Source organism: Liolophura sinensis, chromosome 1, assembly GCF_032854445.1.
Source record: "Liolophura sinensis isolate JHLJ2023 chromosome 1, CUHK_Ljap_v2, whole genome shotgun sequence".
NCBI classification, from domain to species: Eukaryota; Metazoa; Mollusca; class Polyplacophora; order Chitonida; family Chitonidae; genus Liolophura; species Liolophura sinensis.
In genome coordinates, this window is record NC_088295.1 from 50210757 (window position 1) to 50225995 (window position 15239).

The window sequence follows — 15239 nt, forward strand, 5'->3', positions numbered from 1 at the left end:
GTTCTCCTGTCTTAAGAAGAGTCGTAGTATGTGATGAGTTCAGGTCTTTGCTTTTGGTGCAATGCTGCACAGGAGAGTTTTTCCTATTTTTGGTACCATCATGATGTTGGTCTATGCTCGGGTCTTCACCGGGTGTCGGAAACCAGGGTGCCCAGCTCGGGTCTTCACCGGGTGTCGGAAACCAGGGTGCCCAGCTCGGGTCATCAGTGGGTGTCGGGAACCAGGGTGCCCAGCTAGAGTAAACCACCAAATTACCCAACATGTATAGATGTCTGTGCAAACATAAAACCCACTGAAGCCAACACAACCTCCATGTATATTCTCCGGATGGATACCCTTTTAATTACAAGAATGGAATTTATTTTGATGGTGACTTTATCAGGATGAATGTTCATAAACACCGATTATTATTAACAGCTGACACACAGTCTCTTCTAAGTTCGGAACCAGTGGTTCCCATAAGTAATAGTGAACTCCATGTAGTTTGTCAGTTACTTGCTTGAGGTCAGGGGTTTTCTTTGGGTGTCCTGCTATCCTCTACCTGTAAGCCTAAGTCATCACCATCACATAAGTTTAAAATTCTTGATTGCGGGGCGTGAAGCACCAATCAGATGAATAAATAAACCTATATTCCCTTTTATCTTGACCACACAATCTGCAAAACGTAGGCAAGAGAGTGTGATTACCAAAATTATAACATAATTTTTTACTAGAAGCCAGTATCAGTTTTTCCAGTATGTTCATTTTGGTCAGTATGGGTGGATATTCTCAAACTCACTGGCAGAGTTCCAGTACCCTATTTTTTTATAATTTGGTATTATCTATTATCTATTCCTTTTTTCTTTTTGGATATTGCAATATTATCTACCCAATAATTATATTACTGAATCATATAAAAGCTTACTGGACTGACTTTTTTGTGAAAATACACTAAGAAAAAAATCATATATTAGGGCCTACGTGGGATTAAGATAGGTTCTCCTAATCCCCTGGCCTACACATACCTTACAATTACATTCTTGAGCTATAATACTGAAGGAACTGTCGTTTCAATCTGCAGAAGTGTTTTTCGTGTTGTGTTTTTGTTTGTTTTTTTTGGTGGTAATTTTGCCTTTGAGACTTTGACAACAGTTTCAAGTTCAAGTTAAGTGTTGATCAATATACACACTATACAACGTTTGTAAGGGCAAACAGCTGTGTCATTCTGCAGAGTTGTTCCCCTTTACGAGGAAGTCAGCAGCATGTGACGTCAAGTCACACAACTCACAGGTGCACGTACAGTAAAAATGGCTTCGACGCAACCAGGTCATGATAGCTCGTCAGGATCCAGAAGAGATCGGGTATTTATTGTTTTATTCGTTCTTTTTGAGATGCTAGACAATGTGTGGAAGGTTTCTCTTCAGTGACGTCGATTTAAAGATCCAATTGCTCATTATCTTGGAGGCAATCTCCATTTTATGCATTGTGATCTTTCAACTGTCACTGATCGAGTGTGACTTAGGTTAAGGTTGAGATTTCATTGCATAGATCTGATGCATGTATGCTCTTTGAGCCACAGTCTTAATAATTGAGACCAAGGACTGATGACATGAAAGCAGTATGGTGTGTTACAGTCGTGAATCTCCTGTCCTGTCACTTCACTTTAGACAGTTGAAGAATCGGCTACATGATATAGTTGATAATTTGTCGTCGTCATGTCACAATAATTTATATTGTAGTATCATATATTCTGCATCATGCGCAAATTATGGCGTTTTACATTATAATTTACATTAAATGTTAACGATACTTTTAAAATTACGCTCTACATTTGTGAACTTCTGTTATTGTAATGTCCTTTTCGTCACTAAGTCCCTATAAAGTCCATGTCCGTGGCTGATAGTGTTTTAAAACTTTTTTAACCATGCTAATTAAACAGTGTCTCTTCCTAATGTAATGGTGGTGATATACACAAATGCACATGTCTCATCTGGTAGTACAGTAAACTTGTCCAGTATGCAGGGTAAAAAAAACCACCACACTTACCTTGTACTACATCTGGATCCATGCTCTTGTATTGGTATAGCTTTGGCAGACCACCTCTCCTATGCTAAGGTTTGATTTGTTTGGCAAAGTTCAGAATGTCTATATGTCCACCAGACTTCATAAGTCACATATGTAAAGTACATGTATATTCTCAAATATGTCTACATGAATTGCATATTAACCCTCTATTGAAACTCCATAATGAGCTATGTCATCTTAGTAGGAATCAAGGATTATCAATTCCTGTATTGTATAAGTTATTTTCCTGTAACTGCCCATTACTCATCTATCAGACGAGACAATATTATCAGAAATTACATTTTGGGAGGTGATAACTGTGATCATCATGAATTTAGATGACTTGTTCCTGTTAACCATGAAACAGAGTTGATCATATATGGTATTATATCAGTGGATCTGGTTTCTTATCTTCCTGGTTTTAAAAGTAAAGACAACTCTAGACCAAGTGCAAATATGCATCAATACAGTACCCCACATACAGTTTAAAAAGCAAACATTTCATTTCTTTTTCTCTTTTTTTTTCTTATTGCATAAATCATGCACAATGAGAAAATCAAAACAGCTGCCATGTTGCCAGTTTTAAACTAATTTCACTGATGTCACCCAAACTTTGTTTTGCTGTTTAGACACATGAGCGTGGGGCACACAACATCATAATTCTGGTTTCACTGACGAAGTCTCTGCCTTCGTAAGAAGTCCAGCGTAAAAGTTGATTAACAGAGTTACCAATTTCATCAGAGAAAAATTGCTGCAACCATTTAGATCTATTTCCACCTCTCTTCTTGAATAACTAAGGTTAAATTATTTGTTGTCTTTTCCTTTAATAACTGGAGAAAAGTCAGACTGCTGAATAAAAACTGTACTTAGCCTTGCCTTTGCCTGGGGAAGTGAAGAAAATAGGAGATGCACAGATCAGAGCTTCATTGGTGTATGAAGAGATCATTTGCTTGATGATTCTTTGACTTCTTTTGACTTTGTTACAGATAATTCTAGATGATTTACGTGATGTATTTCTTTGTTACATGTAACATAGTGTGGATTAGCAAATGACTTTCCATCTTTGTTGTAGGTAATTCTGTGTGATTTAGCTGATTCTCTGTATTTGTATTTGTTACAGATAATTCTAGATGATTTACTTGATGTATTTCTTTGTTACATGTAACATAGTGTGGATTAGCAAATGACTTTCCATCTTTGTTGTAGGTAATTCTGTGTGATTTAGCTGATTCTCTGTATTTGTATTTGTTACGGATAAGCTAGGCGATTTGTTTGATGATTTTCTACCTGCGTTTATTACAGGTAGTGCTGGGTGATTTGTTTGATGATTTTCTACCTGTGTTTAATACAGGTAGTGCAGGGTGATTTACACACTTTTCTGTCTATGTTACAGGTAATGCTGGGTGATTTGCCTGATGACTTTCTTAGAGTACAGACAAACCCACAGCAGCAGCAAATGGCAGAAGATGCGCGGATAGCTCAAATTTTACAAGCTCAGCAGCAAGCTGGCTATGTCTGCCAACCTTCAAATATCACAGGAAAACTGTCCATCACTGTTGTTCAGGTGGGTATATCACATGGCTTGATTTGTTTTCCTGTGCCAGTTACATTCTTCACTTTTATTTAAGTTTGAAGCTCATCATCAGAAATGTTTATGTGATGTTTAACATTAAAAGTCATTCTAAATGCGCTTTGAAGTTGTTTTGTCCCCCATTATGGACTTGCGGAAGACACATTAACTGGAAAAGATATGCGAACAATATCTCGTGAACACTTTCAAGCTATTCTGGGACATGACATCAATAAGTTAATCACTGGGATTGGTTTTAAGCTAAGAAGATGCTTCAACCATCCTGCTCGCCACGATATGGCTGAAATATTGCCGATGTGGTGTTAAGCCATAATCATTCATTCAACCATCCTGGCTTCCTTGTTGTTTGTCAACAAGAAAATTTGAGTGAAAACTGTGAGTTTGACTTATTGCCTTCAGTAGGGGAGTCTCAAGTTCGACTCTTTTGTCGTTAAATGTAAAAACAGTCCTCTTGTATCAAGTGACTTGTGGAAAATGTTAGGCAACCTTTGCAGATGTTAATGTCCCCATCACTTGTTTCACTGTGGCTCAGAGGCTCAAACAACACCTCTTTCCTTTGGAAGCTTCTCAAGTTCTAGAACGTTCTGCTCCACAAATTTCTCCATCTCTATACAACTTTTTGTGAAACCTGATTATCAGATGCCCATGCTGTAGTAAAATGTGATCCTGCAGTAGTGGCCTAACATTTTTGATGGGTAACATGATACAGTAGAACTTTTTTTTACCTCTAGCGATAAAAACTCAAAGACATCAAAACAAAGGCCTGTATGTTATTGATAATTTAATTCCTTTCTTCCTCATATCTGGAATAACTATAAAAGCAGTGTGCACGTAGAATATAATACAGGTAGTGAGAAGATTTACATGTTATGCTATTGTTGGTTGGGGGACATGGGCCTCAATGATCTGTTTTCAGGGTTAAATTAGACTCTCAAATATGTGTCATGCTGACGTTTTTACAGTAATAATCTTTGCATGTAGGTCCGAGAGTATGGATCATGAATGGATAGCGTATGGTTTGATACCGAATGGTGTAGCAATGGAGCGTAGCAGTGTGAATTAAGTACATGGATGACACTAGTGTTGTTTTTGTGAATGGCTTACGATGAAAGGCTTCCTTGAATGTGTTTTTCTGCCTTTAAACACTGTTGCCAGGAAGATAAATAGTTTGTCCTTTCTTCTCACTTGGTTGTGTTCAGATAGTGGCACAAAGCACATGCAAAGTACATGCACCCAAGTGGGATTATGGAGAGTGCACTGCGATATTACAACGCATCATCACGCCACATGATTCAATAGGGTGTGGTTGTAAATATGTCCGCTAAGTAATTTACAGTGTTGCAAACCACGAGAGTTTGTGTCTTATTTAGACCATGCAACTGTCAGGACCTTGACAAATGGGGTCTTGTGCGAATGCGTCCCGCTGTTTCAGCTTCTACCTAAAGTCAGAAGCTGTGTCAGGTGCCTGGAGGGTTTGCTCCAGACACTCTGGTTCTCCTATCTATAAATTCTTGATTACCACCAATCAAACACTGATGCAGTAGGTCAATCAGCAGCCAATGCCACTGATAGCCAGACTTACAACCGATTTGTCTCATAACAAGATTTGTGTAGTGAGGAAGTGATTTGCTTCCATGCGTGGACTGGTTAGCCTACACCCCCTCACTGTAATCACCTCCTAGGCTGGATAAGGTGCCCTAATTCCTCAACCTTTTCGCTCATGAAAGAACTTTCAGTGCAATTTATGCAGCTTTTTAATTTGATTTTGGAGACAGAACTACATTGATGGGATTAGCCAAGTTTACGGTTTCACAAAGAGTGTAATTTTGGCAGTGTACAACCAGTATTGCCTTAGAGTATGCTGGAATAAACACCTTCAAACATGCGGAAAAGTTGAAGAATTCACTAAATACATATAGCGGTTTTACAGCTACATGTGGGACATTGTGTCTGGCAGTATAGCATAGATGTTGTGAAAATCCTGCAATGATATAAGTGCTTGTTGTCATTATTACATCAAGGTCAAACTGTGTAGTAAATAGACGTGATAGAGGTCACATGTACTGTATAACACCTTAAGTGGGTAAATAAACAAGCACTTTCAGAAGCACACAAAGGCCTGAAAATAACACTTTTGACGCCAACACTCAAAAGGTGTCACTTGAAAAATGTTAAAGCCTAATGGGAGAAATGCAGTATCTGCCTCTGTATTTGTCTGCGTCAGTTGTTTACGTGTACCTGTGACATGGCTTTGTAGCTACACAGTGTATTAACAGATACTGTAGATTTTAAATAATGTGCTTCGGAATTATAGTGTCAGCTCTATCATACTAGTAGTTGATTATCACAGTGATGCCCTTTTTAGTCAAAGTGATATCATAAACAAGTGAGACACAGTACGTCTAACTCATCAAAGGGATTAATGACATGTACTGGACACTCAACAGTCCTTGACCTATTGACACAGATTTGGAGCCACTACTTGCAACTACAACAGAGGATACATGGTATATATAGGGCTACCATTATCAAAATATGCTTGTTGGGGGTCGGTGGGGGGGACCCAACCTTCTATAAAGGCCCCTGCTCTAAAAATTTTATTGGGATTTAGATAGAATTTCGTTTTGGTTATTTTCTCTCAGTATGAATTTCTTTGAAATCCCCATCTTTTTCATTTGCTAGAAGAAAAAAAAATTCCCCACTGACTGACTCTGGGTTCTGGAACAGTTCTTTAGTAAATTTAATTAATCAACCATTCTGATAGGTACCACTTTTGCTTAACAGGCAAGGCTTGCCAAGAATTATGGCATCACAAAGATGGATCCGTACTGTCGCATCCGAGTGGGTCATGCTGTCTTCGAGACACCTACTGCTGTCAATGGCGCCAAGAACCCGAGATGGGCCAAATCTATACAGTGGTAAGAAATACTAGCAGTATTTGTCTGTCTTCTTGTACACATCAATGGATCATGGATTGTTACTACTGTTTTCGTGAGTGACAGGTCAGAATTTAATCTTGAAAGACACAGATATGTTTTTATAAGATTTTGAAATCATTTCAGTTAAATTGAGAGGAATTATGATATTTGAAGATTGGAATCTTTTTTTTCTTACTCCAATTTTGTTCTGTTTTCAACAGTTACATGGCCCCTGGTGTGGATACCATGTATGTTGAAATCTTTGATGAGGTGGGTATTGTTTAATTATTTGGCCGATAAACATGACAAAAGTTGATCAAATCTGTATCTTAAGTTTTTGATTGGTTTAATGTGAATTTGTTGCAGTAAGCTGTTACCATTAGCTTGCCTTTGGAGTAAAATAAGTATGCCATGATAATAATTTGAAAAATATTGCAGGGTTATTGCCTTGGGCCCACTTGTGTGAAGCCATCTTTACATAACGAGCACATAACTACCATGGCAACCGGGAATGTAGGCATTACATCGCCATGGCAGCTGTGTACTCATAGTGTTAAGTGGGCTTCATATAAGTGGACCCAAATTAAAGGTGACTGTACCATTTAGATAATAACTGTATTGTCAATGAATTAAGCTGAAGATCGGATGGTTACAGCTATGAATTTGTTTGTTTTTTGTCTCCAGCGGGCCTTCTCCATGGATGACCGTGTAGCCTGGGCTCACATCAAGCTGCCAGAGTCTGTGTTCAATGGGGAGACAGTAGATGATTGGTTTTCACTGAGCGGTCGTCAAGGAGATGATAAAGAGGGAATGATCAATCTTGTCATGTCTTTCATTGTGAGTATGATTGTGCTGGTCAGATTTTCTCAAAACTTGGTAAATTTCCTTTTTGTGTTTCCACATACTTGCAGTTATATTTTCCATTTACTTGTTGTGAGGATAGAAATCATATTGGAAGCTCACTGTTGTCATAGGAACAAAATAATGTTGATTGCATGAAGCCTCAACAACAACAACAACAATACAACAACAATCTAACCATAAACTTTTGTTATTTTGTCAAGAATAAGAGTGGCTTCTTTGACATTCAGTACACACTTGTGTCTTAGTGATGGTAGCCATTGCTATCTGTGTGTTCCAGCCGGTGCAGAACTTGCCACCTTCTACCGGATTTATGTACCCAGCTGCCCCACAGATGATGGTCCCCATGATGGCCCCAGGGGTGACATATTACCCCACACAGCCCATGAGTATGTATTATATGGTTGAATTTTATATATTATTTTTATATATATATTTATTACTATATTTCTACTCCTTGTGTTTTTTTTTTTTGTGGGGGGGGGGGGACTTTCAAGTGACACACTTTGAAGTTGTAGTACTTCTGCTTAAACTGACATGTTCTCTGGCCGTGACGTATTGGATTGTCCTGAAGGATGAATAGCCTGTATACAATGAGTTCAAACCCACCTATTCTGCTGATTCGGCTTTGGCTTTACGACACTCAAAAATACTAACTGCTGTCATATAATTAAAATATTTTTCCTGTGCCGTTCAAAGTGCCAATAAATCAGCATGTGCTAAGACTTTGGTGAAAATCATAAGTGTGAATGTTCCTGGTAAATACTCCCACACATTGTGTTTGAGGAATTTGGGGGAAGACACCATTCAAGGAGCAAGATACTGTGATTCATTTTCTTCCAAAAAACTTATGTTGAGGGAGCCTGGTGTTTTGTGACTTCCGCTTGTCTGCAAGATATCTTTGAAACTCTCTATCTAATCCGAGTTTCAAGCTGTCTTATGAGGACCTTAATAACTGATTAGATTTTGGTGCCTGTGTCTTTACCCGTTTGACTCTTTGTTGGTTTCCAGTAATTCTCTTTGGCTACTTTTGTCTGCTTGATACATGTATCGTCTGGACTAACTGAATGATTTAATGAAACTTAGTTTCGGTTTGATTTAATTTAATCAGGGGCCCTCCGTGGCTCAGTTGGTAAGGGCTAGCGCAGCATAATGACCCAGGAGTCTCTCACCAATGTGGTCGCTCTGAGTTCAAATCCAGCTCATGCTGGCTTCCTCTCCAGGCGTACGTGGGAAGGTTTTCCAGCAACCTGCAGATGGTCATGGGTTTCCCACGGGCTGTGCCCGGTTTCCTCCCGCCATAATGCTCTCCGCCGTCGTATAAGTGAAATGTTCTTGATTGTGGCGTAAAACACCGATCAAATAAATAAATAAATAAATTTAATCAGCTTTTGGTTTCCCACTGGTGGCTGTCCATCTGATCATCTTTGAACCATTCTGATATTTTGCAAGATTGCACCACTGTTAAATAGCTGTTAGGATGGAGGAGATATTTGTTTTGGTTGCAAAATGTTCTAGTTTCTGTTTGATATGATATCAGTCTCATGAAGGACCTACATGATCACGGTACATAATAAACAAATTTGAATGAGGGGAGATAACTGCTGTTAGGCCTGTCATTTATCTCCCCTTTATTTTTTGTCTTCAGTGTACACTCAGCCAGTGGGTAATGTTATGCCTCAGCAGCCCATGTTTACAGAAGAGGACCTCAAACAGGCCAAGGACATGTTTCCTAATATGGAGGAAGATGTGATCAAATCAGTGTTTGAGGCTAACCGGGGAAATAAGGATGCCTCCATCAATGCCCTGTTGTCCATGAACTCTGATAACTGAACCTTATTTCCTGCCGCATTGGATGTAACTACTGCTTTATAGCCACCTGCAAAACAGTAACAAATATGAAAAATTAAAAAAGAAAAAAAAAAAAACAGAAAGAAAAACACCAACCAGGAAAAGAAATACTGTTCTGTGTAATAGATGTTTGACATTACTCTAATTGCTGATGCTCACCGAAACTCTGCCGAAAACTTTTGAAGTAAGCATTTTTTTTCTACGTATTTCTTTCTGAACTTTTGCACCCGAACAGTTCATTGCTCATTTTCAGAATATTGAAGCTCCTTGTTTAGTTCACTTTTGTACTTATTGATAAAAAACACAGGTTATTCACAACATAGCAACTGTGTTCAGTTTGAAATGCTAACAATGTATGTTTATAGTTTAATTTAGGTCAAGGTGTACACATATTTTGTTGATGGCAGTATTGACACTTTTTCACAGATCAGTAAGTGCTCCTGTTATTGGTTTGCAATACTGAAATTCTAAGGAAGTTACTCTGGAGTTAGGTCACAATCTAACTTAAGGAGGAGAGTGAATGTGGCCAAAACTGTTTGAAACTTACAGCTTATTAATTGTCCTTTAATAATCTTTGTGATGCTCAGGTGTGATAAATCATTTTTAAGATGTAGAATGAAGGTTTGTTAGGTAGTGCAAGCTAGATTTATCATCAGGCTGTAGATACCTTGTATTCAGAAACGGGAGAATAAAACTTCACTCTTCTTGCAAGTATCATGAATTTCATGAAAACTCCCCTGTTCTAAGTAAAGACAGTGTTGTGCACACCACTGAACAATTCAATCTGTAAATGTTGTATTATAATTTAATGGTTGTGTATATTTGCTGTAGCTGTGTATATTAATTGTATTACATATTAAACTTGTGCTCTTCTCTTCTCTGAGCATTCCCCTGGTTTATGTTCGCTGCGTGTGTTATGTGCTCAGTTCTTCGTGACCTGTGTGACCTCCATGTGATCATGAATTGTGTAAAATGGGTGCTTTGATTTGTTTTAAATGGACCAAGTTTTTTTTGGGAGTTTGTGTGAATAGGTTATTTTCATAGCTGATATTAGACTACAAATAGCAAATTATTAAGGCCATATGCTATAAAGCTCTCAGTACTTTTGTACAAGCATAATTTGCACATGTTATTAAGGAACTATATAAAGTGCTAAAGAATTTATTTGTCTTTTCTCCTGCATTTTGAAAAACTAATTTAAAACTCAAAGGATTGTTTGGATTGATACATCAAGTTCTTAATTTATTTTTTAAATACTGCACATGGATTATTCTATAACAGGACTGCCCAGTGCACAAGGACAATATTTGTCACAGAAATCAGAATTTCTTAATCTTGGCAACAAAATTCTTTAAAATTCACTCCTATGTGGGTAACCAGGAATTTGGGAAGCTAGATCCAAAGATTCAGTGACAGAAAGGTCAGAAATCCAGTGACAGAAAGGTCAGAAACATATCAGCCAATCACAGATTTGTGTCAGTGTGCGCGTGACCTGAATCTTGTGAGATCAACCAGTCAGAGTTTATGGAATTGTACTATAGTGTATACAAATGACATCTGTTACCCATGTGACACTACATGTAGTTTTTGTGTTCACATGACCTTGAACGTATCAAATGTTGCTTCTCTGTGGGTAATCGATATTCCTTATCATGACACTGGGAGCTGAAAATCCCATTTTGGACAACAAATTTTTTTTTTCATGCGAGGGTTTAATTAAAGAAGATGGCTTCCTTTACCTTGTTGGCTGTTTGTGAATCTTTAGCAAGAAGCGCTGATTGTTAGAAAGAATTAGGATTGGTAAAAAGTTATGAGTATTTATTATGTAGACTGATATCATTTTAGGCATCATAAAGAATCTGATATATTAGTCCGAGGGAACATCTGTGAGTTGAGCTAAAAATAGCCTGATCAGCAAACTGCGTGTGTTGTTTCTTTTTACATGAGCATGTGGCTTGGAAAAATATCAGCCAACTGTGGCACCACTACTTGTAACTTGATCACATTTTTATGACCTAAATGCTTAGTTTAAATTTTTACTTACATTACATTAATATAACATACATTAATATAACATCAACAGACCCTTGATCTCAGCTAAGATCTTTATACTTACTTGTAGGAAACAACTATAAAGCACAATGAAGTGTTGTCAGAATAATCACACACTATGATTGAATTTACTAAAAAAAATATGAGGAGTGAGATGTTTTGGTTGGATTTCTAAGGCTTCACCAGCTTATCTGACTCCATTGGTAAAGGCTTTATACTAACAGCTCTTGGCATATATGATCTTGAAATTAATTCAAGCTCTTTGTGCACAGGTTGTGAATGGGTCATGTGACCCAGTACTATCAGGATTTGGCCATGGATCTATTATTGTAAGTCATCCTTCAATCTGATTCTCTGTGAAATTATTATTTTTATATTTCATCTGTGACAAGGCTCCTGGTAAATTGCCAATGTCATTTTGTAACACAGTGATATAATTGGTTGATTTAATTAGGTCACTGCTTATGTATCAGCAGTAATACATTTCCATATCTTGCCTTGTTTGTGTGAGATGAGTACTTGTTTATATACAAGGACACAGTTATTTAAAGTCGGGCATACAAACTTTCTGTGCTCATTTGTTTGATCATGCACAGTATGTACATAATTCATTTGAATAAAAAGTTTGAACTGTAAACTGAAATTTATTTATTTGTTTATTTGATTGGTGTTTTACGCGGTACTCAAGAATATTTCACTTATACGACGGCGGCCCCAGCATTATGATGGGAGGAAACCGGGCAGAGCCCAGAGGAAACCCACAACAAATCCACAGATTGCTGGCAGATCTTCCCACATACGGGCCTGGAGAGGAAGCCAGCATGAGCTGGACTTGAACTCACAGCAACCGCATTGGTGAGGACTTCTGGGTTATTACGCTGTGCTAGCGCGCTAACCAACTGAGCTACGGAGGCCCCCATAAACTGAAATGATCTTGTGTCTCAGTGTTAGAAGCTGATCAGAACATGAGGGGAAAGATTGTGGCCAGGTGTATGAGTGTTTGAAGCTGATCAGAGCTTGAGAGGAAACACTGTGGTCAGGTGGATGAAGCTTATCAGAGCACAAGAGGAAAATTGTGGCCAGGTGTATGAGTGTTTGAAGCTGATCAGAACATGAGAGGAAAGATTGTGGCTAGGTGTATGAGTGTTTGAAGTTGATCAGAGCACGAGAGGAAACACTGTGATGAACCGTATGAGTGGAAGAAGCTGATCAACAAAAACACACATCGATACTGAGGTAAACACATACACATAAATGTCATCTCATAATATGTGTCGGAGCACAAGACAGAAGAGAAATCAGAACATGAGAGGAAACATTGTGATCAAGTGTATTAGTGAATGAAGCTGATCAGAGCAAGAGAAAACGTTGTGATAGAAAGCGCCAGAGGAAAATTGTAATCAGGTGTACAAGTGGATGAAGCTATTCAAAGCATGAGAGGAAACACTGTGATCAGGTGTATGAGTGGATGAAACTTATTTATTTATTTATTTATTTGATTGGTGTTTTGCGCCGTACTCAAGAATATTTCACTTATACGACGACGGCCAGCATTATGGTGGGTGGAAACCGGGCACAGCCCGGGGAAACCCACGACCATCCGCAGGTTGCTGGCAGACCTTCCCACATACGGCCGGAGAGGAGGATGAAACTTATCACAGGATGAGAGGAAACTGTAGTCAGGTGGATGAAGCTGATCAGAGCAAGAGGAAACACTTATCAGGTGTATGAGGGGATGAAACTTCAGAGCACGAGAGGAAACACTGTGGTCAGGTGGATGAAGCTGATCAGAGCAAGAGGAAACACTTATCAGGTGTATGAGGGGATGAAACTTCAGAGCACGAGAGGAAACACTGGTCAGGTGGATGAAGCTGATCAGAGCAAGAGGAAACACTTATCAGGTGTATGTGTGGATGAAACTTATCAGAGCATGAGAGGAAACACTGTGGTCAGGTGGATGAAGCTGATTAGAGCGAGGGGAAACACTGTGATAAGCTGTATGAGTGTAAGAAGCTGATGAACAAAAACACAAATCGATACTGAAGTACACACACATATACACAAATGTTATCTCATAACGTATAAGCCGGAAGAGAAATAAATAATAACCTAGACAAGGCTACGAAATAGCTCACCTGTAGGAACACTTCAGTTCAACACATTAAGTCCTCAAACATTTACCTTACCATAGATTCTGTCACAGAAAAGATGTGGTCATGAATTTTGTAATTTAAGGTAATTAATACACTAGCAGGGCATCCATGGAACATCCTGTACCAGTCAATGTGCTTTACACACATGCACAATTGTTTGAGTTACTTTGACATTCATTCTAATACAAAAAAAACCCTTAAAAGTCAAGATTTTTGTATTTTACGGTAATTAATACGCACACTGGGCATCAAGGAAGAACAAATAAATTAATCAAATTTATAACTTTTGAACGCTAATTTATTTCCCGAATTTCCAATGATTTGTGAGATTGACGTGTATTTGATATACGTGTAAGCTACCTTCATATCGTATGGTAGTTTCCATGGCGTTTATGCTAATATTGACTTAATAGATAGTTTAATGTAATCATCAGACGAGTGCGAAACGTCAGTATACTTTATAAGCCTTTTTTCAAAATCATTACACATGAACGTTGCATAAAATAATCCCCAGTCATATATACACTTAAGACTAGTTACTTGGACATCCTACGATCAAAAACTAATCGTATATCTTGAACGTAGATTATATGATAAGTCGTAGGGCATTTTTGCGAATGTTGGTGAATCTGACGATATCGCTAGGTATCGCAACACGATTGGAATAGTGTCCATGCACAAAAACCTCCGACGGTCAGCTACGATCTACATAAACTCTGACTAGTCTTAATCCGCCGGAACTTGATCATACCAGCTATATGCGTTTGTCAAAAGCGATCCTCATTAATCGTATGCACGTTTTTGTCACAGAGTGCTTTAATTTCTAGCAAATTTCTATTTCTGTATATAATTTCTTGGACTTTAGTTTGGTTAAATCGGTCGCCACTGACCACGGTCAAGAGACCGATCGCGGGTGTCGTATGCTCCTAGTCATAGCTATCTGTGACTGAGCCTTAAACGGCCAAGCCGCATTCCACTGCTGATGACACACTTGTTGAACAACACCAGAGGGTATACATAGCATTAACGTCCCAGATATACTGTATGAATCATCGAGGTGACCCATCCAACGGTGACACCTGCTTAATCCGATGCTTTTGTTTTCGCACCACGGAGCTGTGGGCCCTATATTTATTGTCGTTGACTAGCCTGTATCCAGCTTATCTTTACAATTTATAGGTGACAAACGCAAATAAATGTGACATGTGTTGCCGTGATATATACCAACTAGTAGATACCTGCCATACATCAGGTCAACCTGATCAGGTCAACCAGGTCAACCTGTACGTAAACCTGCACGAACCAGTGACCATGATACAGTCGTGTATCACTGGGCATGCACAAAGGTTAGACGCGGCTTAAAATATAATGATTTATTTATTTATTTGATTGATGTTTTACGCCGTACTCAAGAATATTTCACTCATACGACGGCGGCAAGCATTATGGTGGGCGGAAACCGGGCACAGCTGGAAAACCTTCGCGCTTAAGGCCAGAGAGGAAGCCAGCATGAGCTGGACTTAAAGTTGCAGAGATCGCATTGGTGAGAGGCTGGGTCATTACGAGTTAAGGTTTTATTCTAACTGTTCCTGTGAATGCTTAAACAGTATAGCAATTTACACGCCACCAAGCACCATGGCTTGAACAGAGAGTTATCAGGCCTCGTAGGTCTAGAATTAGTCAACATGCTGCGTTGTCGTCACATTTAACATACAATAACAATAACACAATGTAAAGGGATTGATCACAGGCATTAATTGATCACAGGCA

General features: G+C 38.6%; 1 protein-coding gene across 1 annotated transcript; it reads left to right on the plus strand.

Annotated features, from left to right (window-relative positions):
- Nucleotides 1–1269: 1269 nt before the first annotated feature.
- On the plus strand, nt 1270–9619 carry LOC135482091 (toll-interacting protein A-like). The gene is made up of 7 exons (XM_064761929.1): nt 1270–1340; nt 3437–3607; nt 6419–6552; nt 6774–6822; nt 7237–7389; nt 7694–7802; nt 9062–9619. Exons 1-7 carry the CDS (start codon nt 1287–1289, stop codon nt 9244–9246), a joined length of 855 nt encoding a protein of 284 aa, XP_064617999.1. The 5' UTR covers nt 1270–1286; the 3' UTR covers nt 9247–9619.
- Nucleotides 9620–15239: the final 5620 nt, after the last annotated feature.